Genomic DNA, 25,792 nt, shown 5'->3' on the forward strand with positions numbered 1-25,792 from the left:
GGATAAATGCCAGGGGTCTGCTGCGTGGATAGAAATTAGGTCTGTGCTTGCGTCCGTAGTGCCCCGACCAGATAAAAGGTGATTTTGGAGCTTAATCCTAGCAGACGGCACGTTCCCCGGCTCCCCACCACCTCCTCGGGCTTGGTGTTTCTGGGCTGGTGAATGTCGTCTTGTGCTGAGGGTCACAAAGTTCCTCCTCCTTCCGTCGGTCCTGCCTGGCAGGAGCGATGCTGCCTCGCCGAGGGCGGGTTTTGGTCCTCGGCATTTTCTGTGGCCGGTGCAATCAAGGCAATATACGCCTTTATGTGTGCGGTGAGGTGTAGTGGGTGTTTTGGGGTTGGTGATCCATGAGCGGGAGAGGGGTCTGCCTGCTGCCCCGCGGCGAACCACCTCCAGCAGCTCCCTGAATCCACTGGGGACCAGTCCACGGGTTTCCAGTTGGAAACGGGGATTGGCTTTGAAGTTACTGTTGGCAGCTTTGGGGATAGATAAGAGGGAGAGCTGAGGGACGGGGAGATGATTGAGAATATTCATGTGTGGAATTATCTCTTGCAAATATTGTATTTTTTTGGAGTATGCTTCCTTCCCCCGCCCTTGTTTTGGGTGATAATTTGAAATCAAAAGCATGTTTTAAAATAAGCAATTTAAATTAAACAAGAAGGGTCTAGGGAGACCTTATAGCGGCCTTTCAGTATCTGAAGGGGGCCTACAAGAAACCTGGGGAGGGACTTCTTACAAGGGCAGGTAAATGGGACAAGGGGTAATGGCTTCAAACTGGAAGAGGGGAGATTGAGATGAGATCTGGGGAAGAAATTCTTGGCTGTGAGGGTGGTGAGCCCCTGGCCCAGGTTGCCCAGAGCAGCTGTGGCTGCCCCATCCCTGGAGGGGTTCAAGGCCAGGTTGGAGGGGGCTTGGAGCAACCTGGGCTGGTGGGAGGTGTCCCTGCCCAGGGCAGGGGGTGGCACTGGGTGGGCTTTAAGGTCCCTTCCAACCCCAACCATTCTGTGACTCTCTCATTCCAAATTCCAAAGGCTTCCGTGTATAACAGAGCACATCAGACTGCTTTGAATGATTCTTGGGAACGCCTCCAGAAGAGGATGAGGGCCTGGGAAGCGCGGTCTCCGTGGGGCATCGCAGGACCCACGAAGGCCGGTGGAAACATGCCCGTGTGGGCTGGGGGCAGCGACGGATGTCCTGAACGGGCTGTGAAATCCTGCACAACGGAGTCAATATTACACGTGGTTTATGCCCCCTTATGACATTCCCCCCGGTGTGGCGGAGGTGCGTATCTCCATCGTACCGGTGGTCTCCATTTCTCCCCAAAGGGAGTAAAGCTCTGCTCAAGAAGCAAGAAGGAGTTGTTCTGCAGAAGATGGGGAGGAGAAACAATCAATTTGCAGCCCTTGGAGGGGGGGGCTGAGCATCCCCCTCATCAGCCTGGCAGCCTCCCCTCTCCCTCCCTTGCCGTATAGCGCTGAGTATAAAAGGGCTGTAATTATCAAAACGGTGTGTTTAGGAGAATTTAGCCTCTCATTTGAGTTGTCCTAATGACACTTCAACAACTGGTGTGGAAGATAATAGGCTTTGTGGCCATTACACAGCCAGCGACATGCCGTATGTGAATGGTTGGGATTCAGGCTGGAAGCCGGGGGTGATTCTCTGTGTTTTTGTTAATGCACAGCTGCTTCGTAAAATATTTTGGCAGGAATGGCAGAGCCATCCATCTCGGCCGTGCTGCTGTCCCTCGCGGGGTTTGCTGCTCCGTCACCCCTGGTCCTGCCTCCCGCGCTGGCCGGGAGCGATACCTGCGCCGAGGGGATGCTGCCGGGTACCCGGGGCTCAGCACCTGCGTTATCTTTGGGGGCCCACTGTTGCCGCTTCAGAGCAGGCGCTGTTATTTGTTTCCCCAAAAAAAAACCAACCCACTTTGGATAGCTAAAAATTAGGCTTTTAATTCACATTTGCCTGCCAACCTACCCTGCCGTTCACTGAGGCTGTTGGGAATGTTCAGGGCCATGGCATCAGTCCATACTTCGCTTTTTTTTTTTTTTACCGAAAAAAAAACAAATCAGAGGGTTGTGTTTGTGTTAGGATAATATTCATGAAAAATGTGGCTGCAGTCCCTGCTGAAAAGCTGTTTTCTCTCTGAAAGCACCTCCTGTGTTTCATGCCCGGGAACGAAACGGCTTCACTGCTTGCGACAGGTTTGCGGTTCCTCTGTGTTTTCCCTGGATCTTTCCTCAAAAATCCAGTGTGCTCAAAAGCAGGTAGCAGGTAAAAGAACCTCAGTGTGTGCATTTTTACTCTTGTGACTTATATTTTTTTTTTTGAAGCTGGTTTCCTGGTTTTGCAGGGCAGGGTCTGGATTTTGGGTTGTTTGCTGCTGACCTTACGTTTAATGGTTGTACGTCGGCGGGGTGGCAGCCCCAAAAAGCCATCCCGTAGCAGGCGAGCAGGGACGTAGGATAAATCAGAGGTGACGAGCCCAGGGCTGGTGACCCGGTGGGGCTGTAGCCCAGGCTGTGATGCTTTTCTCCTGGGGGGGTTGTAGCAGCATCTCCCCCCAGCGCTCTGTTAGTGGGTGCCCTTTTCATTCCCATGGGTATAAACCAGTGAGCGCCAACGGGAGCTGGGCGGCGGTGAAGCCGGTGGAAGGGCAAGGAAAACCCCTCCTTTGGCTGTAGGGGGCTGAGATGGTCCTGGGGGTGTCCAGCCGGGCGAGGGGTGATGCCCCGATCCATCCCTTGGAGCGATGCGGGGCTGCGCGCGCGGCATCAGCGTGGTCCATGCGCGGCGTCCCCGCGGGTACCCGTGCAATCGCATCCTGTGCGTTATGCCCCGCCTCGTGTTGCCTATGGATTTCTCTGCCCCCCGCACCTTCGCTCTGTAGTCACACCTTGTGCTGCCGGCACAATCAAAACTCGTTATTTTCCCCGCATGGCTCCCTTGATCTGTTTTCCTTCCCTTTCCCTGCTGCGATGGCGGAGCAGAGACGTGAGCAGTGGCTGGAGCCGGTGCTGGTTGGCTGGTCCTCGAGTCGTGGCAATCCTTAACATGGGGATATTCCCCCAAGGGCTCGCGTTTTCCCCACCAAAATACAATTCCTCCGGGTATTTGGAGAGAGACTCCTGCATGTAAATCTGCTCCTGTTACTGTTACGGGGTACTGGAGCCTTCTGGATCCCCTTGAAGGTGTAACTGGGACCTGGTGGTATTGATTGAGCCCGAATAATGACGGCCTCTAAGGAGGGCGGAAAGGAACCGGCCCCCAAACAGATGTAATTTCCAGGGAAAAGCTGGCTTTGGGATAAACCCCATTCTCCTGTGCCCGGTCTTCGTCCCTTGAAGTTGGGGAGTTCTTTGTGTGGTGCTGGCCCTTCCACAGCCAGGCTGAAGGAAACGAATTGCCCCGGGTAGCTGTATTTGTGACCCTCCATCCGAAAAGACAAAAATAATTAAAAATACTAATAATAAAAAAAAAAAAAAAATCTTTAATCAATTGCAGATCACTTTCCGGCAGCAGAATATGTCACGGTTGCAATTCCCAAGGGAGACTTCACTGAAATAACCGAGTGAAGCATCGCAGAGAACGCCCAGCCCTCCCCTATTCGGAGCTGCCGAGACGGGGGCAGTTTCTTTTGGACTCGGGTTATCTCTGGAGATGCTGCTCGCGATGCCGCGAAGCTGAAATTGGCTCTCCGGGGATTTCTCGGAGGGCAGCCTGGATTTCCAACCCTCCTGGGCACCGCAGCCTCCCACCCAGGGGAGCGAGGAGCGGCCGCTTTCTGGCCAGCCTGCTGTTGTTTGCGATAAAGAAGGGAATTGATAACACTTTAACTTTGGAGGTGGGCTGGTCGGGTGCGGCTGAGGGGTGCTTTTCCCCATAAAAGAAACCGTAGTCGCGGGACACCCGGTTGCCAGGTGTCTGTTCCCAAAACTCCCAGCGTGCAGGTCCCGCCGTGCATTTCTATGGCTGTATTTTGATTTTTTTCTCCGGAGCGCTTAGGGTTGGCCAACGCCGGGAAAAACCACCTTCGCTGAATTCCCCTGGAGCCTTGGTTTCCTTCCCCCGGCCGAAGTCGGATCAAATAATCTCTCTCTGCCACGCTTTGGAGATAAGGCAGGAGGCTGAGCAAACCTGCCGCTATCTCCGTTTTAATTTTTATTTGCAAATAGCGTCAAGAAAATGCCTCTGCGCCCGGATCAGCCCCTCTTATCGGGAGGGATTATAACTGGCTCACTAAACAATATAATCCCCAGCAATCTTTTGGGAGGATTTGGCAAGTGGCTGAAGAAGAGAGTAAAATCTCTGGCTATAGGACTAATTGGTAGAAAATGAAGTTTGTATTTGAGCACGTGTTTTTAAAATAAATAAATAAAATGGTATGTGTGTGTGTGTATAAATACAATTGACTTTGTTTCTGCTTGTTTCGTCTTAAATGGTGATCCCTCCGTGGCTCCTCCATACACGGAGACCAATTTATGGGCGCAGCAACTTGGAGGTATATAAAAGCGTGCGAATTTGGGACTTCAGGTGTCCAAAGCTTCTGCTCTTGGGGCAATGCTGCAGGTGTGGGATTTTTAGAGGGGAATGTTCCAGCATTTATAGGCCGTGTCTGGCTGCGGATGCTCCGGGGCTGTTCTTCATCTGCATCCCCAGCCCCTGGGATGAGCCTGGTCCCCGCTTGGCTCCCGGACCTGCGGATGTATTTGTGCCTGGGCAGGTTCAGCAGCCCGGGGGATGATTTTATTTCCAAATCTCTTTTTTTTTTTTTTAAACTCTGGAAACCCAGTGCAGAGTTTGCTGTCGGTTTTCTGAGCCGCTGCTGTTGAATGTGGGGGGCAGGCTGGGTTACTGAAGAGGTTTGGGTTTCCTTGTTGACTGTTCGCTCTCTTTTTTTTTTCCGTCTAATAAAAGGAAATCGATAGCAGCGAGCAGCACCGAATAGCTGTGCGTTGCACCGTTTGATTCTCGTCCCAGGAACCGGCTGGGATTATCGGTTGTCTTTGCACTTTGAATTTTAATAGCATTAATTATAGCGTAGTCGTGTTATTTTAAAATCCCGTCTAAAGTTGCCTTTGTAACGCGGCAGCAGCCACCGCTTGGGTTGCGTTTGCTGTGTTGTTGGTTGTTTTTTTTTTTTCTTTTTTTATTTCCTCCTCCCTCGCCTGCAGAAATCGCAACCAGAATTAAGAGACAGATTTTGAAGGTTAAAACTTCCCAGATTGTTTCCCTCTCAGTTGTCATTTCGGGACGGTTTTGTTTTCTTTCCGATTGCATCAAATATTTGTAATCCTGCGGGGACTGCGGTGCGAGGGTGAATCTGGCTCAGAAAAACAAAGGGATTTTTATTTTTTTTTTTTTTTTTTAGCCATTCTGCAGCGTGGATGGGGGAAAACGGGGAGGGGGAAAAGAGCCGTTACCAACGCGGCTCGACTTGGGGAAGGCTGGGGCCGTGCTCGGCCTCTCCTTTTGCCTCTTAACTGCGAATTTAAAGCACTGCCTGAGAATTGTGTATTTAGAAATGTGGAGACCCTTTTGCCCAGCCTGATTTTTAGAGATTTTGGGGTTTTTTTCTGGTCTCACCGGCAGCCCCCGGCGGAGAGGCCTTGGCCGCCATCCTGTCCCAGCACGAACAAGGCACAAAACGGCCGAACTATTCAAAACCTCCCCGTCTTACTTAAGGGCTTTCAACAACTTTGAGTCTTTCTGGGTGTGCTCTGCGGGGGGCGTTGGGTGTCCGGTGTGTGAGTGACAAGTTGTTTCTTCTAATTTTTCCCGCTTGAAACCTAAACCTGGAGTCGTCGCTGCTGAGCGTGTCTCTGGCTCCAGGGGACGGCTCCAAAAAACTTTTATTTACGGTATGAGGGGGTTTTTTAGGCTCAGCGACCGGATCCCTGTATCTAACCCGGCTCTATCCCTGCTCGTTGATGCTGTTGGCCCTGTCCCTGGAGTATATCTCTTTATTTCACTGTCCCCTGGCAAACGCGCCGTCCCCGCTGCGTCTTGCGGATGGAGATGGGCATCCTCCTTTTCCCACGCGCTGTCGCTTGCGCCCAGTTAAATACGTCGCATTTGCTCCTCCTCGGCTTATTTTTCCCCCTCCAAATCCCCAAGTTGCTGGGGATATTTTTGGTGTTATCGGCCTGTTGTGGGTTTGGTTTTTTTTTTTTTTTTTTTCAGTACGATATTTTTTCTGGGGCAGTGCCCAGTGCCGGGCACAGCTCGGGAGAAGGTCCTGGGAGGGCAGTGGAGAAAAGGTGCAAGACCTCGAAGCCTTTCTGCCAGTAAATAGCAGGAAAACAACATCATTTTTTGCCTTGCTCAGGTAACGCATTGGAAACCCATCTTTGAATTATGCTGCTTGATCCCATTTAGTTTTGAGGTCAGACTGTTGCTTCTTGGGTACCTATCTCCTGGGATCATTTATTACTATTTTCTTTTTCTAACTCTGAAAGTCATGGTTCAGGTTATAAAGTGGATGTGGAAGGGATAAGGGTTCCTTTATATTTGCTTCGCTTTCCGCGCCTGTGCGGAACACGCTGGGGGAAAATGCAGAAGTCTTTTCTACGTGGGGGAACCGTTGTGGACTTTTATTCATAAGCTGAAGGCTGAGATTTCCCTGAGTCCATTTGAGTTAAGAAAGTGAAGTTTGGGAGGGGGGGAGCTTTGAAAGGCATTTAATGCAACTTAAAAAATCAAATTGATCCTCCGGCTGCCTTTTTGCAGCCGCGGTGCAGTGATTGGGGCCGTCGGGAGCGGGTGCAAATGCCGCGTTTTCCTGGAATTTGACGTCCCCGGCCGCTCCGTGCTCACCTGGCGCTGTGTTGCTGGAGGAATTACAACGCTCGGCATCCCTCCGCATGTCCAGATAAAACATTTTAGAGCATGGCTTCCTCCAGAAAGAGTCACTATTTTGCTTCATCTGGTTGGAAATAAAAAATGGGAGGTTTTTCCCCCCCTCGGCCCCGCATCGCTGGGTTGCCGTGCTTCCTCCCACACCCGCCTTCTCCGGGATGCAATTCTCCACCCTAACAAGAGCCCTCTCCCCAGCGGCATCCCCGTCGAGCTCATTCCCTGCCGATCCAGCCCCGCATCCCAACCCGATGCTGACTTCGGCGTGCATCTATTGTGGATTTTCCAGCTCTTTTGGGGGGTTTGTTTTTTTTGTTTTGGTTTGGTTTGTTTTAAATTTTTTTAATATATAGTTTATTTCCCCAGCCCTGGGTTCGCCGTGGTGCGAAGCGCTGATAACTTGGGAGAGCGGCTGCCTGCCGGCTCCGGCGCGAGCTAAGATTAATAAAAGGCTGTCGCTTTTATTAACTTTGCAACTTAGTGCGTTATTTACTTCCAGGCAGGCACCGAGTGCAGCCCTCCAAGCTTTAAATGGCTTTCTTCTGCCTCTCCGCATGCGTGCGGTGTTACACCGCCCGTCGCAACGCTCCCAGTGAGGAATACTGCAGGGATTTTGGGGAAAAAAAGCGTATTTTGGATAGCAGTTGGTGTTGGGTTCCCTATTTTCAGCCTGTTGTTACTGATTTGGGGTCAGTTTGGTCTTTTTATGGGGCAGGGGTATGTTTACTTCATCGCAGTCGGGTGTGCTGTGATATTTCGTGTGGTGGTAAAGTTTTTGGCGAAATAATGGTTGAAAAACCTTCAGGCATTTGATTTTTGTCGTACGCCTCCCGGCAGGGAAAGGCAAACTTCGCTGTGAAGGAAGTTTGAATAAACATAGTTTGGAAGTTCACTAAGTGGCACATAAATAAGATGTTCCTCTTAGGTGCTTGGAAAGACTTTCAGGTTTGGCGTTGTTTTTTTTAGTTAAAAAGGGAAAAAAAGCTTTTGGAAGCAGGAGTCAGAGTCACTTTGTAGCGATGGGTGGCGGATGCGGGGGCCAGGGATGCACTGGGGCTGCTGGGGAGCATCCCAGTTACGTGTGACATGGGTTCAGCCTGCGAATTCACAACCGTCAAGACAAGCAAAAGGCTTTTAAATCGACATTAACCCCTTAAACATCAGAAATGGGGGCAGTTTTTCCCACTTTCGGCCCGTAACTTGCCATTAAATGGATGGGCTGCTTTGGCAGGGAGAAAGCGGCCGGGTACTGCCCTGCGCCGCGCTCTCCGTCTCCTTGCTGCAGTGCAGTTATTTTTATCTGTTATATATTGTTCTCGGTAGAATTATTCTGCCCCCAGCCTGTAGATAAGGGCTGTTACTAAATGAATTGGAGCTCTTCCGTGAAGGTTAAATTGCTGCCTTGCAAGTTGGCCAGTTAAGGCGGGGAGATGCTTTTTCTCCTTCACCTCCACCAAAACCGCGTGGGCTTCAGCCCTGACCTGGCAATTTTGTCAAGCGTTACTTGAAAAAAAGGCGAGTATTGTATTAAAATGCTGCTTGTTCGTCCTCTGAACTGGCGGCTCCTCCTGAGCCTTTTCTTATTAAGATGCCCCCCCCCAGGTGTCAGCTCTCGGGTGGGATGTTGAAGCACTGGAGAAGGAGGGATGGGGATTTTAAGCGACAAATTTGAAAAAGCTTCTTGTAGGCATTGCCGGGAGCGTTCCCATAGGATGCAGCTCACAGCTGGGGGATGTGGCGTTTTTGGCCGTTCCTCAAAAACGAAGTGACAGCTTGTAACCCCCCCTTAGAGCAGCGCAGGGGTGTAAGTTTGGTGGAGTGACCAGTTGTTGGTAGCACCGTCATGGTGATGCTGGTCCTGCAGACTGGATGAAGGCCGGCACTGCTGTTGGCATCTTCTGTGGGTAGGAAATACGTAACTAACAGCAGGAACTTGGCCAAGGAAAGTGCTGCTGGTCTTAGGAGCATCAAATCACAGAATGGTTTGGGTGGGAAGGGACCTAAGAGCCCATCTAGTCCAGCCCCCTGCCATGAGCAGGGGCATCTTCAACTAGATCAGGTTGCTCAGAGCCCCCTCCAACCTGACCCGGAATGTTTCCGGGGATGGGACATCCACCACCTCTCTGGGCAACGTGGGACAGTGTTTTCACCACGCTCAGCATAAAAAAAAAAAAAAATAAATAAAATCTTGTCCTGACATTCCCCTTCCCAAAGTTTGGGGTGGAAGGATTAAGATGGAAAAATCTGTAGGAAAACATACAGAAAACGTGACTGCTGGCCGCTCTGCCCAGAGGTTAAGTTTTCAGTTGGCGCATGAAAAGCCAGTATATTTAGTGCTGGCTTTGCTGCCAAGGAGCAGGTTGGCGATTGGAAGGCTACCGTGGGATACATCGGGTGGGTAATATTAGGCTTGAATATCCCTGGAGGCTTCCCCTCGAGTCCTCAAGTTGTTTCTCCATAATTATTTATAGCTCGGCTCGAAGGGGTTGGTCGCTGAGATGAACCTAGCAGGACGGCAGCGTCGGTCCCGCGCAGCTCGCGAGCCTCCCTGGCTCCAGCGCCCTCGCTCCCTCGTGCCGAGGGCATGCAGGGATGCGGCCGAGCATCCCTCCGCAGCACAGGACGACGGGTTTTCTGCTGGTCCTTTTGTCGGTGGGCAGTGTTGGTTGACAAACACGGCTGCCGCGGGTTTTTAGAAGCTGTTAGCAAAAACCGTTAACTCTTCCTTTTAATTATTCAGGTTGCCTCTTTTAAATTTCTTTTTTAAGTAGAGCTAATAGGCTTTGCAGAGGAGGCTTCCAACCACAGCGGTTCCTCCCCGGAGGAGCTCTGTTTGTGCATCGCCAGCTCATCTCTTTTCTTCATTATCCCTTATCTTCCTCGAGCTGATTAATTGCTTTCAATTGATTTATAAATATTCTGTTGATACACGCGGAGGATGGGAGGGGAACAGGATACGTCCGGGCACATGGGGTCATTGATCAGTGCAGCCCCCCCTGGGGCTTTCTGAACCTGCCTTGCAAAGCCAGGCATTTCAGCCAGCCTTTGTTCCCTGATTACTGCAATTCCTGCAAGTAACCAAAAAATTGTGCTGGAGCGTCATTTTGAGTCTTTACTGGTGCACGCGTACAGACCTTGTTGCTCTTCGTGGTCCCAGTTGAGTGGCCATTGGGACGTTGGGCACAATCAAGGGCGCACTAAGGTGGGGTTGGTGCTTTGCCAGCTTCAACAGCAGTGGCAAAGAAAGCGCCAGCATGATGCACATTCCCAACTCCATCGGTGAGCGAAATCCATTCCCAAAGTTGTATCTGAGTGTTCTGTGTGGCCCCAAAAATGGTAGTGGGTGAAGAGAAGGCTCCAGGGAGAACTTGGAGCCTCTTCCAGGAACTGAAGGGGGCCTACAAGAAACATGGGGAGGGACTTTTTACAAGGGCAGGTAAATAGGACGAGGGGTAATGGCTTCAAACTCAAAGAGGGGAGATGTAGATGAGATCCGAGGAAGAAATTCTTTGCTGTGAGGGAGACCTTATAGCGGCCTTTCAGTATCTGAAGGGGGCCTACAAGAAACCTGGGGAGGGACTTCTTACAAGGGCAGGTAAATAGGACGAGGGGTAATGGCTTCAAACTGGAAGAGGGGAGAATGAGATGAGATCCGGGGAAGAAATTCTTGGCTGTGAGGGTGGTGAGCCCCTGGCCCAGGTTGCCCAGAGCAGCTGTGGCTGCCCCATCCCTGGAGGGGTTCAAGGCCAGGTTGGACGGGGCTTGGAGCAACCTGGGCTGGTGGGAGGTGTCCCTGCCCAGGGCAGGGGGTGGCACTGGGTGGGCTTTCAGGTCCCTTCCCACCCAAACCATTCTATAATACACGAAACGTTTGTTCCTTGCAGCGTTGGGGCTGCTGGAGGTGCAGGTGGGGAGGTGAGTGGGATGTGGGTGGCTTCTGCCCAACCTCCCCTCCATGCAAAGCCTGTGCCCAGGTTTGGGGTGAAAAGAAATGGGGTTTGGGTTAACTTTTCCCACTGATAAATGCAGCCCGTTGGGTGGGCAGCAGCCTGGCCGGCAGCAGGTGTCACAAAAAGATGTTTCCTCTAGCGGATTCCCTGCTCTGCATACCCGTACTGCTGGGGTGGGGAAGGGAGAGGAATCACTGGAAGTGCTTATTTGAAACTCTCTGGAAGCTAAAGTGCAGCTTGGAAAAAATTTAAAAAAAAAAAAAAAAAAAGGCAGTAACATCTGGTTAGTCAAGATAGTGTCCAAATTCGGAGGCGAGTCGCCTGCCTTCAACCCCGTCGCAATCCTGCCTGTCGTTGAGGACGCAAAGCAATTTTTAGAAACGGGAGCACATTTTTACATACGGATGAATTATTAACCTTTCCTGGTAGGCTGCTTTTTTTTTTTCTTCTTTTTTTTTCTTCCCCCCCCCCCCCCCCGTTATTTCTGTGCGTGCTGATGGTGCCTCCCTGCTCAGGCCGAGCCGAGCTGAGCTGGGTGGCCCTGGGGACACGGTGGCCCTTGGTGGCCTTGCGGTGACATTCCTGGCGGGGCAGGGGGGTGAGATAAGGCTTTGCGTGTGGTGGCACAGAAAACCTCCGCGAGAAAATGTTTGCGGAAGTTTGAACCCAGGTACGCAGCGCTTCCCCCGTGGCGGGTTTTGTTGCTGTTTGCTTTGTTATTATTTCCATTTATTATTCTCCTCTTTCACCATGACGCGGCTGGTGGCACAGGCACAACCTCGATGTACAGCAACTTTAATTACACGTTGCTAATTAGAGATGGCCGATCGAGGGGGCTGTTTTAGCAGCCCAGGCTTTTATCGTACGTGCGCAGGAGTTGTGCAGTTCCTTTGCCGTCGTGTACGGTAATATATTCGCTGCAGCGCGGCACGAGGGTGAGATTCAATGAATAATGTAAACCCCAGAATAACGCTGAATCTATATGAGATGTGCTTCCCCCCCCCCTCCCCGCCCCCAGCCGTATTTTTAAAAAGGAAAATATTGATTCTGGTGGGGTTCAGCGGTTCAAAGCTCTGGGAGAGCCCCCGTTGCGATCGATGCCCGCGCTGGGTGGCCGGCCGTGTCCTGTCCTGTCCCCTCCGTGGCTGGCAGCGACAGGCTGTGGGTGCCATCCCTCGCCTCCCCGCGTGCTCGTTAGGGCTGATGAAGCTGGGGCGGGTGGGAGGGTGATGTTTGCCGCTGGATCCAGATGTTGCCGGAGCCCGGAGCCGGTCCTAGCCCGGCAGGCACCTTGCTAAGGGCTCAGCTGAGGCTTGGGGTGCGGGGCCCGTCAGGGACATGAATATAAGCTGTTAATGAGCCCAGAAATGAGGATTTTGGGGTTTCATTCCCTACCAACCGCTCCCCGATGCAGAGGTGCTCATCGCCCAGGCTGCGTTGGGGTTTAGGTGCCAGGTGAAAGAACCCTCCCCACAATACATCTTTTTCTGTTTCCTTAATTACTGTCTTTGAATGCTAATTAGGATGAATAATTTCTGTTTGTTTTCCTTTTTTTTTTTTTTTTTTTTTTAACCAAATTCCCCCTATTCTGATGTGTATCATTTATTTTTGCGGGCCGTTATCTTGGTCTCATTACAGCCTTTTAGCATTTGAATGAAAATATCGCAAGGAAGCCAGAAGTTGTCAGGCATAAAGCGTCTGCGATAACAACCATCATTCTCATGATAAAATTAAAAAAAAGACAAAACAAACCAAAAAAAACAAACCAGCAATAACTGCAATGAGTTCAGGAAACTGTATTAAATGAGATTGCACCGGGAACACGGGAACCGGCACGGCGATGTTTGCTTTTTACTCGTTACTTTTTCGCCTCTTTATACCGCAAACAGTTTCTGCGAGACTATTTTTAGGAAGGGGGACAGTCGCTGGGAAGAGGCATAAAAGAAAACCCCAAACTTTTGGGTTTGTCTCTCATTGAGGCTTTAATTAATCACTGCAAAAACTCTGGCGACGCGCATGCCATTTTTTTTGGGGAGCTTAAAATACTCCGGCAGTGCTGGAGGAGGAGGAGGAGCCGAGCGGTGCCAAGTTCCTGAATGAAAATGACTCTTCCCACCGCTGGTTTTGGAGCCAGATCTATGTTAGCTAATCCTTCGCCTCACACGTTAACGTTTTGCAACCTCGCCGCCGACGTCGTTCTTGGTTTTTTTTTAATTTTTTATTTTTTTTTCTTGAACTGGGTAAAAGCTTCCCAAAGCGCCTCCGAAATTCCCAGCCGAGCGCTCTCCTCGCTGCCAACGCCAATTTGTCACCGGTGAAATGTTTGACAAAAATGTGTCATTTTTTGAGAAAAGTTTTCCTTGAAAGAAAAAACCGGGAGGGGAAAAGAAATCAGCTCTGTCTGGAAACAGCTCCTCGCTTCATTTTATTATTTTTGGCGAGAGACGGGGATGGGGAAGGGGGTTTCCACGGGGGCGGGGGAAATGTTTTTAGCAAGTTTTCCTGGAAGGAGGTGGCATTTTGGTGCGGGAGACCTTGCTTGAAGTCTCGTATGAGGTCTCCTGATTTTTCTTATCCCCATCGATGGGGATGTGGTTTTTACGGACGGTTCGGTTCTCCAGGTGAAATGGAGCTCTGCAAGGACCAGCTCCCGTCCAGAGGGGCATAAAGGCACCGCTGACCTTCTGCAGGGGATACTTCTCGTGGGGCTTAGGAAACTCAGAACCGCTGCGGGTGCCTGTGCCTTCAGGGCAGTAAGATACATTGACATCCGTACGGTGAAGCTGGATTTAATCAACCACTGGCTGCCGTTAAGTGTTTCGGTGGGAAGGGGACCTTTTTTAGGTGGCAACGCTGAAGTTGAAGTGCTTTTTGACCCCAGCTTGACTCTAAGTCCCTGGTAGCCCCTGCCCTTGTAGGGGATGGCTAGGCGATTTTAGAATCATAGTGTTTCCTAGGTTGGAAAGGGACCTTTCAGATCGTCGAGTCCAACCATCAACCTGACTCTGACAAAAACCATCACTGACCCACGTCCCTCAGCACCGCGTCTGCCCGGCTTTCAAATCCCTCCAGGGATGGTGCCTCAACCCCTTCCCAGGGCAGCCTGTTCCGATGCTTAATAACCCTTTTGGTGTAAACAATTTTTCCTAATATCCAGTCCGAACCTCCCCTGGTGCAACTTGAGGCCGTTCCCTCTTGTCCCATCGCCTGTTCCTTGGGAGAAGAGCCCGACCCCTCCTGGGTACCCGCTCCTTTCAGGGAGCTGTAGGGAGCGAGAAGGTCTCCCCTCAGCCTCCTCTTCTCCAGGCTGAACACCCCCAGCTCCCTCAGCCGCTCCTCACCAGACTTGTGCTCCAGACCCCTCCCCAGCTCCATTGCCCTTCTCTGGACACGCTCCAGCCCCTCAGTGTCATTTTTGTGGTGAGGTGCCCAAAACTGGACACAGCACTCGAGGTGGGGCCTCATCAGCGCCCAGTACAGGGCGACGGTCTCTTCCCTAGTCCTACTCACTACACTATTCCTCACACAGGCCAGGGTGCCGTTGGCCGCCTTGGCCATCATTTTGGTGGTGACCACCCGTTCCTGGCTTGCTCCCGAGCCATAACCCCGGTGGGACATCCAAACTGGGAAAGCCAGAGGTGGGGCATGTGATGCAGGTGTGTCGTCCAGTTTGGATCAGCCCCCTCTTGCCCCATCTGGTGAGACCTCCTTGGGCCAGGCTTGGTTGGGAACGCTCCCTCCTGCCCCGTCCCTGCAGGAAGGGTCTTGGCTCGGTGGGGCTGAAGGAGGCTGGCAGGTCCCTACTGGGATTTGGGATGAAGGGCCAGACCCGTCTGCATCGATACCCAGCACCCGTCCCCTTCCCTACGCAGGAGGCGGCCGGGATCCCCGGGAAGTGACTCCATGGACAGAAATACTTCCGTGGCCTTGGGTTCCTCGGTGTGGGCTGGTGTCCCCTCCCAGCCCCGGCGTCCCTCAGGCAGTGAGCAGCAGCACCCACACGCATGGACAAGGATAAATCTTTTGTCAGAAACCGCTTATTTGTGATTTTGCAAAACTGCCTCGTGCAGAAGTGTCTGGGGGTCGCCTGGAAATCCCAGTCTCGGATACCGGCTCCGTTATCGGCCTCTTCCCTCCCAGCCTCCCAGTTAGGTGCACGCTGTGACCCTGGGAAAGCCAGCTCTTCTTGGGACCGATGCCTTCTCCATGTGTTGTCTCCAGAGGGGACACTGTGTGTCACCTCCCTCCCTGCCGCAGCCACCGCTGGCACGCGGTCATGGGTGGCTCCGAGGCAAGGAGGGGAAACCCAGCCCCCAACCCCAATTTAACCTCAGCCGAGGCGTGCGGCACCTTTTAATTAACCGGCACCCTTTTTCCATGCTCCTTCCAAAGGGGTTTTTAATCGAGCAGGAAGGGGCAGGCGGCATCGCTGGATTAAAGAGCAGCGGTGCTGCGCCGTTTCGGCACATGTTGTGCGCGTTGGGGACGAGGACAGGTGACGCTGGTGCCGCGGGTGTGAGTAACACCCTCCATTAGTCAGCAGGAGCCCGGACGTGAGCCCAGACCAGCCTTCCCAGTTACCTCGTACTTCCCAGGGCTCACTGGCCGCCTCTGCCGGGAAGGAGCGTGATGGGTTGGAGGAGGCTCCCGGGGGAGCCCGGAGCTGGTGCAACACCTGTGACGCCGAGAACCTCCTCCCTCCGCCTCTGTTCGGGGGTGTCACCTCTCCGTGCGGTGGCCGATGGCACTGAGGGGCATGTGGTCACCTTGGCACCGTCCCCGTTGGTAAAGCAGATTTAAACCAGCGGGTTCTCCCACAGCCCGCGGGGTTTTCCTGGGGGTCGCCCCAGCGTCCCCGCCATGCACGGAGCTGAGTCGGCAGAGGACGGGCGCGCTCCGACTTGACTCCCTGGGGAAGGGAGTTGTGCAAGGAGGGAGCCATGGGAGGTGACAGTGTGCCGAGAGAGCCGAGGTTTTGTGGCTTTCGGGGAGCCCGAAGCTGGTGGTGGCAGGGCTTGGGGCAAGGGGTGCGTGGCGATGTCACCGGCGATGCCGCGGGGTGCACCGGGGCTCGTCGCAATGAGAACTGCGGCTCGTTGCAAAACAAACCCAACGCCCTTCCCCTCCCCAGGCTGCTGGCAAGGAAGCAGCGGGGCAGGGAGGGGGGCGATGCCCGGCAGCGGGGTGTTGGGGCTGGTAAGGACCTGGGTTACCGTCCCCGGCTCGTTTGGTGTATGAGGTGGCTGTGGCGGTGTCTCTTCCTGGCCGGGGGCAGCTCGCTCCTCCCGCCGTCACGCTCTGTCACCCGCTTCCCAAAAACGTGAAAGCCGGTGCAGGCGGGGTGTGCCTCAGTTTCCCCATGCCTGAGATGCTGCTGAAGGGTGGGGAGCTGGGTTTGCCCAGGCTTCATGTGCCGGGCGCTGTTGGGAAGCAGAATGTGGTGATTATTTATGTTTTTTGGTTTTTTTTCACATCTCAGACTGTGTTTATTGAACTTTTCCCCTGGGCAGCGCAAAAGGGGTACGTGCTGGGAGCTGCTTGCCAAGTGTCCCCACACCGGAGCAGTGGCCACCCAGCCCCGAGCAGCCCGTGGCTAGGCAGTGTTCATCCTTGCTAGCCCAGGTAGCGGCAGAGAGACTGGCACAAACTCCTAAGCCCAAAGCGCCTCTACCCGCTTCTTTATTTCTTTGGTGGGGTGAATAAATTTAAAAAGCGGGTCTGCCTGGAAACGCGTGGCCCAGGCGGGTCGGATGCAGGCAGGGAACGGCGCCGCACGTGCCTACCTTTGGGAGCAGAAAAGAAACACCCAAGCAGCCCAAAAAGGCTGGGTTTCAGAGAGGTTGGTTTTTTCTGGTGTACATTTATGTAGTTTTTATCGCAGAAAAGCAAGCGGGGCCCCTGTTTTCTCTCTGCCCATCCTCGCTGCAGGGCCAGCTGCGGTGGTTTGCAGGGTCTGCGATGCGTGCCGTGCAACTGCGACCTGCCTGGCCAAAATAAATAATAATTGCATTGCAGGGCGAAAAAAAAAAAAAAAAAATTGTATATATTTCCCTTGCAAGGAACGACGAGCGTGAGCTGCGTGCTGGAGACCGGGCTGCTTTGCGGTGCGTTCCCTTCCTCCTGCCTCAGTTTCCCCGCTGTGCCGCTGGCGATGCCGCAAAGGGAGCTCATGGGGGATGTCGCGGGCTCTCGGTGGGTGGCGATGGCCGGCGAGCTGGCAACCATTTCCGCCGCCGGCCGGGCCAGCGGGTTCCTGCGCGGCCCTCGGCTCCGGGGCGAGCTCCGGCCTGCTGCGGGCCCCCGTCCCGCTCACCTTGGCTCGGCGGCGGGCAAAGCCACTCCTCTGCCGGCGTGACATCAAGCCGGGGAAAACTCGGGTGACCCGCCAGGGGTCAAATTCCCGGCACAGGTAGCGCCCTCCGTACTTCCGTGCCGTGCCGGGGCGAGGAGCTTGCCAGCCCCGGGGATCCCCAACCCTGGGACTCCCCCCCGGCCTCCCGACCCGGCTCCGAGCCCGCCATGAAGTCGGAGCAGGAGGAGAGCAAGCCGGGGACGTGCCGCTGCGAGCGCGGCTTTGCTCCGCGCCCGGCCTCTTCTCCCTCGGCTCCCCGGGGACGACGGGGGGCGGCCGGGGACGATGCTCGGGGCAGGGTGCCGTGCCCCTGCTTGGCCCAAGCAGGTAAGGGGGGTGTCCCCGGGGGTCCCGCCGCCTCGCAGGGCGGCGCTGGGGCTGTGGGGGGGGAAGCCCGGAGTGCATGTCTTCCTCTCGCTCGCTTTGTGCCGTTGCAGCTCGCTTCCTCCTGGGAGGAACAAAACAACGCCGGGCAGCTGGCGAGCGCGCCTGGAAGCTCGGCGGGGACACGCAGGAGGGTGGCTTTGGGGTGTCCCCCCCCCACTCCCCTCCGCCCTGCGCCGAGGACGATGCAAGGGGCTTTGGCCCCCCGCGCGGCGGCGGGGAGGGCGGCGTGGCGGGCGGCTCCCCCGCGTCCCGTAGTCCATTTTGTCTGCGGGAGAAGTTGGAGCGCGCCGGGAGCTCGCCGAGGGCTCGGCGGCCGGCTCCGGGGGCCGCTGCGGGGGTCGCAGCCACCCGGCCGGCTGCTTTTACACCCTACGCGCTCCTGAAAGCCTCTGCGACCTCCAGCCTGCCTCCTGAACCCTGCCACCCTCCCCCCGCAGTGTGACCGAGAGATTTATATCAGGTTTTATTTCTTTATATCCATTGTGAGATGCCCACCAGCGTGCAGCCAGGGCAAACAAGCGAGCAGGCTTGGGTTTGCTGGGAATGATCCTTTTTTTGGGGTGTGGGGGGTGCCAGGATGCGGGGGGACTTTGCGGGCAGGCGGTGTCTGCGTGTCCTGCCCCATGGCCGCGAGCCGGGGGGGTGCAAGCGCCGGCTGATGGTGCACGGTCGGGGCGTGCAATGGGGATCCCGTCCCGGGGCCGCGACCGTACGGAAGCACTAAGCTGGCGTCTTAAGGCAGGAAATGCTCAAAAATGGTGTTTGCAGGGATTTGTGCTCGTCGGGTGGAAACTTGAACCTGGGCTCGACCAGGAGCGTCCGTCCCCGTGTCCAGGCGTGACGGCTCGCTCCCTCGCAGCATCGCGGGATGAAATCTGCAGATTCCTTCTTTAAAAGATGGATGTATGGAGGCAAAATTCAGTCTGTTAGCCTGAGGGGCTCTGCGTCGTGTGGCTGTGCACCCTGGTGACCGCCCAGGGGGGGCCATGGTGGCTGCCAGCTCCTCGGAGGTGGCGCCCGGGGATGTAGCTGGGACGGGTGGCAGTGGGACGCGGCGGAGGGTGTGAATGGAGAAATTACGGGCCCTCGGGTTTGTCCCCAGGAGGAGATGGTGCCGCCTGGGCTTGGGCTTTGAGCCGCTGCACGTCCGTCGTGGTGTCCAGGTGTGGAAGGGAGAGGGTCGGACACGTTGGCTTTGCCCCTGCAGGTCTCGGGCAGCGTCCATAACTGGGTCTTTTGGCAAATTTTGGGCTGACCAAACGCGTTCTTGAGTGCGACCAGTGCCCCGGGGGATGCTGGCTGGCTGCATGCCGGGCGGGCGGCAGCGCTTGGTCTCCCTGCTCTGTCCCCAGCTGTCACCCAGCCCTCTGCCTGGAAATGTCGGCTTTTCCTCCCCATTTCTGCTTGCAGCCATGTACGGAGAGAGGAAAACCATGCCTCGTGTGGGCTGCTCGGGAGTTGGCTTTGGTTGAACCTTTCGTCACGAGACAGGTCCCGAGCTGGGGGAGCTCCTTAGCGATCAAAGGCGATGAGATGCTCTTTGAAATACTACCTCGACTCATCCCTAGGGCTTGAATTGTTGTTTTCTTCTAATAAAGGCCTTTATCCTGTGACCCTTCTGTTCCCCATCCCAGGACGGAGGTGTGTGCACGCGGGTATTTGTGTTTATATATATAAATATTTATTCTGGGCCAAAGCTCTGCAGGAGGGAGGAGGGACGAAGGGTTGCGCCATGCTCTCGACGGATGAGGGACTCTTAGGTGACGCCGTTAGCACAGAAACTTTGCATTTTCCCATTTTGGCCCTCTTTTTCCCCCATTTGCATCTGCGTGCAGGGCCCATGAAATCCCTTTTTGGGGTGATCCGCGGCTGGTTTTTAAGCTCTTGGTCCACAAACGAGGTTTTTCCTCTCTGCCTGCTCTCCGCCCCAATTATTGATACGCCGCTGCTGATGTCCTGGATAAAAAAAAACAAAAACCAAACCACAAACCCTCGACTTGTGCCCAGCAAAGCAAAAACCATCTTGCCGCTAAACTTGCAAAAGCGGCACAAAATGCAGCTTTCGGCTTAGATACTAATTCCGCCGACGCAAACCTTGTCGTTTATACTGCATTCATTTTTAATAGGTACCCTCCGCAGACAGAAACGCGTGTACAGCAATCGTGTCGGCTGAGTTACATGGCAAAAAAAAAAAAAAAAGAAGGCTTTTAAACGGATGTTTTTAAATGGGATGCCTGTTCCAAGGCCAGTAAAAGGCTTTGCTGTCGCATGGCTGGTGGATCTGCTCCCAAGAGGGGTCCAAGATGGGATCTGCAGGAGCAGGAGTGGGAACTTCAGGCCCAAACACTGTCTGGAGTGTTAAATTAAAAAAAAAAAAAAAAAAAACCCAACAAAAAACCCCCAAAAAACTCACCAAACAACAACAAAAATCCAAACAAATAAAAAAAACCCCAACCCCCCAAAAAAACCCTCCCAAAAAATCTTATTTATTGTTATTATTTATTATAAATGTCTGTTAACGCTCATCAGGGCTTAAAGCATAAAGGAGGCAGAATCCGACAGCGTCGTGGAAGTTTAAAGCTATCAACTGGAATATAATTAACAGCCAATTATTTCGGTGCGAATGGTAGTTTTCGTCAATTAGCCCAGGAGATGTTTAAATTGCCTTCATTTCATCGCTGCCCACTTGCGGTGGATTTGGAAGGGGCTGGCGTGTGACGGGGCTCGTCTGCGTGGGGCGATGCCTCCTTCCCCCGCCCCGGGGGGGTCACGAATGACAGTGCACGGACAATTCCCACAAAAAAAAAAACAAACAACAAGTTAAGAAGAAGAGGAAAAAAATAAGAAGCTGGGGGAAAACGTGCTGGGGAAGCTTTTTGCGCGGGGGTTGTTGCATCTGGGAGGCGATTCCTCGCGGCAAATTGAACTTTGCACCCCAATATAGCAAAAAAAAAAAAAATAAAAATAAAAAATTAAATTTTAAAAATTAAAAAAAAAAAAAAGTTTTTCTCCATATTGTATTTTTGCATGGCGTTGCGGGTACGCGTGGAGCCCCTCGTGGGGGTCAGCTCGCGGGAAGGCGTATGGAAACCCCCGCCGAGCCGCCTGTACGGGGAAGAAATCGAGGCTGAAATGAGCTCTCTGAATAATCGGCCCTATTTTTTCCCAGTTATTGCAACTTTTCCGTAAGGAACGCTAAGAGCTGCCTGCAAGCGGCGCTTTTCGGCTCGTTTATTTAGGCGCTTAAACTTGGGGGAGCAGCGGGGGTTTTTCTTCCCCCCCCCCCCGTCTGTTTTAGAATGAAGTTAAAATTGTCCCTTCGAGCCCAGTTGTGCTCTTAAATGCGATTTATGCAAATTAAAGGGGGCTTTCTCCGTCGGAGCCTCCGGAGCTGGGGATGCTGGTGGAGACGGGATGGGAACTTGGAGGAGAGCGGTGGAGAGCGGGTGCTGGGGGGGCCCATGGACCGCTTTTCGGGGGGATAATTGCGTCGGTGTGATTTTTGGAGGATGAGTGGTGACGGGACAGGGAAATATCAGAACGGGGTGGAAATCCTCTATGCAAATGAGGGTAATTACAGGTGTAAGGCAGGGTATGGGATGGCCGCTTTGGTCGAGCGCGGCAACGGGTGCTAATAAAAAGCTTGCCAGAACGCAGGGAATTGCTCATGAAGTGGTTTCCAAAGGAAATTGAGGCCGTAGCCCCAATGGTTTCCCTGAAATTCCGGCATCTTTCCCAGAAAACCCTTTAAAAACTTCTGGGAAGAGCGCGAAGGGTTTGACTTTGCCTGGGAGCCCCATTTTTTACGGCAAAGACATCGGGGGCAGCCGCGGGAGGGAGGTGGGAAGAGGCGCGAGGACTCCGACACTTCGCCGTGTGTTCAAAGAGCCGACGGCGTCTCTCTCGCTGGTGGAGCCGAGCAAAAGGTGGAGGGGTTTTCCCCTTAAACCTTGGCTGCACGGATTGTGCTTTGCGATTTTTATATATATTATATATATCTGTCTTTGCAAAAAATGGATTGTGCCTTGGCGGTGTACGTAAAGCGCGAAAATAAGGATATATGGGCGCAAAAAACTAGGATATATGGGCGCAAAAATAAATACCTGCGGCAAAAATAAGAATATAGCGCAAAAATGCATACTGAAAAAATAAGAGTATAGCGCAAAAATAAGACGGTAGTGCAAAAGTAAGAGTATATGGCGCGAAAATAAATACCTACTGCAAAAATAAGAATATATGGCGCAAAAATACATACTGCAAAAGTAAGAGCACTGCACAAAAATAAGACTGTAGCGCGAAAATCAGAATATGTGGCGTGAAAATAAGAATATGTGGCGCAAAAATAAATAAATATTGCCAAGCCCAATCCTTTTTTTTTGTGTGCATATATGTGTATATATATCTCTCCATAAAAGCAAGAATCTCGGGTATCTGGCCGAGGCCGAGTTCAATAATTCCAGTTTTTCCCCTGGGTTTTGGCTTGCAGCTGACGGCGCGGGGAGCCGCGGCGCTGCGTTCTCTCTTCCAGGTTGCACCTCGAGATTCTTCTAGATCTTGGATTTTAATCTTTCAGCGGTTTCTGCCTGTGTCGGGAGTGGGGGACTAAGTTGGGGATTCAACGGCCTCGCTGCGTGCTTGGGAGGAGGAATGCTTTGGGGGGTTTTTCCCACCTTTTCCCAACTGGGAACCAGAGGGGGAATGGTGTGGCTTCGGGGAAGCGGCGTCGGGCAGCGCTTTATAGGAAGGAACTTTGTCAGAAACAGCTGCAAATCTGCTTTTTTGGGCCATGCCAAAGGATTCCTCTTGGGATTCTCCGCTGCAGAATTCCCCCCCCCTCCCTGCCCCGGGCTCGCTTCCCCTCTCCGGGTTCCTGCCGGGGGGTGGATGGGTTGGAATTTTCTCCGTTTGGCGGAATTTTCTCCGTTTCCCACCAAAACGCTGCGATTTGCAGAAATCCGGCGGGACGGGTCGCCCTCGTGCAAAACGCCCTGCCTTGGATCCTCCTCCCCCCCTCGGGTTAATCATTTGCCGCGTGAACGTTTGCTGAATCTCCCGGGCGAAACAGCTTGTCCCGAAAGCTGGAAATGAATTATTGGCTGGGGGGAATAAATAAATAAATAAACGAGCAATTAGCTGCGGCCCCCGGGGTGTTTTGTGGGGTTGTGTGGGGTTTTCTGTGGCCGGGGAAGGCGCTGGGTAGGTTTTGCTGGGGAAATATTACAGTATTTTGGAGTTCCTCGCATCCTCCCCTGCGTTCCCAGAGGCTGGGAGGGGGGAAAAGCTGTATTTCTGCAGCACCCCCCCCGGGGGAAGGTGCCTTTGGCCTCGGGTCTTGCTTTTCGCAGGGATTTCAAGGAAGCGCTTTGGGGCCCGCGCCGAAATCCTCCGCCCCGCAGCTCGGCTGGTCCTCGTTAGTGACTTTATTGCTAAATAATTTACAGAATGGGGGCCTTGCCAGTTTTCAGGGCTGGGGGGGGGGGGGGGGGGGGGGAAGCATTTCAAGTATGCAAACCAGATTTTTATGCCTTCCTGGCTCAAGCCGCCTCTCCCCGTCCCACCACCGGCGTCACCTCCCCTCCGCGCTTCCCGGAGCGGGCCGGGAAGGAAACGCTCCGGCGCACGCTGCGGGGGGGACCTCGGCAAAAATAACGGGGTGGGGGGGGGGGGGGAACCCCTATATTTCACATCCAACCGCTGTCCCCCAGGGCTGGCTGGTGCCTGGTGGTGGTGGGGAAAGGACTCAACCGCAGTAGTTTGGAGAAGGGGGCGTTTATTATTTTTATTTTTATTTTGTTTTTTCCGATAACCCTAATGTGCGTGCTGAGGGATTTTTTTTTCTATTTTTTTTTTTTTTTTTCCTTTCCTCCCCGAGAAATCGATAAGCCCCTTTGGATGAGTAAGGGTTTTTCTCCACGTGCTTTCAAAGCCGGGGCTGGGGGGAAAGCAAAATCAAACTTCGTACGCCGGGGCAAGTCGTTTCTAATCGTCGTGTCTGGCTTGTGATGGAGGACTGCAGGGCAGAAAAGCAGATTGTAGGAAGAGGGGGGAGATGAGGGCGATGGGTGCAATGTGGAAATAGCAGAAAAGCACTTTATTATGCAAAGCAGCCGTAGGAAACGAGCTGGAGCTTCCCCCCCCCACCACCACCGGTGCCCGCCGCAGAGGGGACGCGGGCTGGCGGGATGCTCCTGCGATCCGGCTGCTTCCAGGGGTGTAGCAGTCGCCGGGTGTAAATCCGGAAAAATGAAAGAACTGGGTCTGCAGGTGGAAAGGGGTGGGGTTTTTTTTTGTTGAATTTTGTCGCCCCCCCTGCTGGTGCGGGTGGCTGGGGGCAGAGCCGGAGCGCGTCGTGTGGGGCACAGTGGAGCTGGACACAGGCCATACGAGCAGCCAGTGGGATGGGAAGGTGGCTCTTGGTTTATTATTAGCATCCTGTATTATTATTTAAATTTTTATTATTTAAATTTTTATCATTTATTTATTTATTTTTATTTTTTTTAACACCAAAACCAGAACCTAACACCCAGTTGGATGGCCCTCCCCATCACGTCCCTCCCTCCTCGCCCGTGCCCGGGATGCTGGTGGGAACCGCTGCGGGTTTTGGGCTGTAAAAACGGGTTTGCAAGTGGAGTTGTGGGGGGGGGGGGGTGTGTGTGTGTGTGTCACCCCATTGGCGTTTCCCCCAGGGTATTTTGTTTGTCTCGGGGCTGTGCCGGGAGCCGTCGCTGACTTCCTCGCATTGTGTCTCCTCTTCCTCCAGCGCTGCTGCGGGAGGAGGTGGCCCAGCTGCAGGAGGAGGTTCACCTGCTCCGGCAAATGAAGGAAATGCTGGCCAAGGACCTGGAGGAGACGCACGGCAGCAAGTCGCCCGAGGTCCTCTCGGCCACCGAGCTGAAGGTGCAGCTAGCCCAGAAGGAGCAGGAGCTGGCCCGCGCCAAGGAGGCTCTGCAGGGTAAGGGCTGCGCATCCCTCTTCTCGTGCGCCGCAACCCCAAAGTTTCAAGAATTTAATTTGAAAAAAAAAGAGAGGAGAAGCCGGCCCTTTTATCCGGAATATGCAGTGGCGGGGGGGGGTGATCGCAGGATGGTGCTCCCTGGGAACCCCCCATCCTGTCCCAGCGGTGCGGAGCCGGGACGGATCGGAGTGGGAAACGGGGTGTGGGAGGCGTTTGTGGCATCGCAAAGTGAATTTCTTCACGGCTGGCTGGAGGAGGGAGCCAAGAGAGCAGCTGAAACGCAGCTGGGAAGGTTTGCGAAGTGGGAGCGGGTTGGATTCGAGCCCCTCGGACTCTTTTAGGAGGCAGGCAGCGAATTTCCTGGTGAGTGCAGTTTTCCTTATCCCGCCTGGAGTTACCGGGAGCGCCGCAGACAGCTGGATCTCCAGGGGATGTGCAGGGTCTCCTCCTTTCTTCCCGCAGTGATTTGGGACTTTTCCCGCGGTGGTTGGAGCCGGGCTTTTCCTCCCGGGACTGGGATTTGCAGGGAAAAATGCAATATTGCAGCTTTTTCCTCCCCAAAACCCGAGCTGGCAATAAATCTGGGCAGGAGGGTTTGTTTGCCGGAGCCGGGGGATGATCCCGAGCAGGGGAAAGCTCTGGCGCGTCAAACCCTGGCAGGCGCCGCGGCTCTAAAGATCATCCCAAATCCCCAACGTACCGCACGTCGCTTCCACTTGTCATCTCGTGTTCGCGGATTACGACGAGAGAGGCTGTCAAAAGTTCTCCGGTTCGGAGGCTGGTTGTGGGGGGAGACCCCCAGCCCACCACGTCGCCCCGATCCAGGATGCCGAGGTGCTCGGGGGGGCGGGGACAGAGAATTGGGCTGAGGCTGTATTTGGGTGGGGGATTTTGGAAAAAGAAGAGGGGAAAAAAACCCACCCCAGTCCACGTGCTTTTAATTTTAGCACTCTCTTCGTTTGCAAAAGCATCCCCTATAATTTATTAATAGCCAAAATATCTTCCAAATCTTCCCTCCCCCCCACCCTGCCACCACCGTGCCACCGGTGCAGCCTCCGGCAGCAGGAAATGCTCTGGGTTTATAAAACCCTAATTGGAGACGAAAAACCTTAATTAGAGTATATTTGCTCTGCGCGGCCAGGGAGGAGGAAGTGCTGATAAATGCAGAATACGGAGGAGCAGAACTATTTTTAAGACTATTTGTAAAGAAAAATCAGAATAAGAAGTCATCTAAGAAGCTGCCGTGAGGTCGTACGCGCTTCTGTGGAGGATAGTACAGAGGAAAAACGAGCT

At 53.6% G+C, this 25,792-nt stretch overlaps 1 protein-coding gene across 6 annotated transcripts in view; it reads left to right on the forward strand.

Moving 5' to 3' along the window:
• The window catches only part of KAZN (kazrin, periplakin interacting protein), a 239,544-nt gene that overhangs the window by 203,064 nt on the left and 10,688 nt on the right, over positions 1 to 25,792 (forward strand). For 5 of the 6 annotated variants that reach the window (XM_074609463.1, XM_074609467.1, XM_074609465.1 and 2 more), the window contains one exon: positions 24,305 to 24,496. In XM_074609463.1, coding sequence (XP_074465564.1) covers positions 24,305 to 24,496 — 192 coding nt within the window. Of the gene's footprint in view, positions 1 to 17,109; positions 17,485 to 24,304; positions 24,497 to 25,792 lie in introns of those variants that run through there. The other variant, XM_074609466.1, reaches the window with a different exon arrangement.

Source organism: Larus michahellis, chromosome 16 (genome assembly GCF_964199755.1).
Source record: "Larus michahellis chromosome 16, bLarMic1.1, whole genome shotgun sequence".
NCBI classification, from domain to species: domain Eukaryota; kingdom Metazoa; phylum Chordata; class Aves; order Charadriiformes; family Laridae; genus Larus; species Larus michahellis.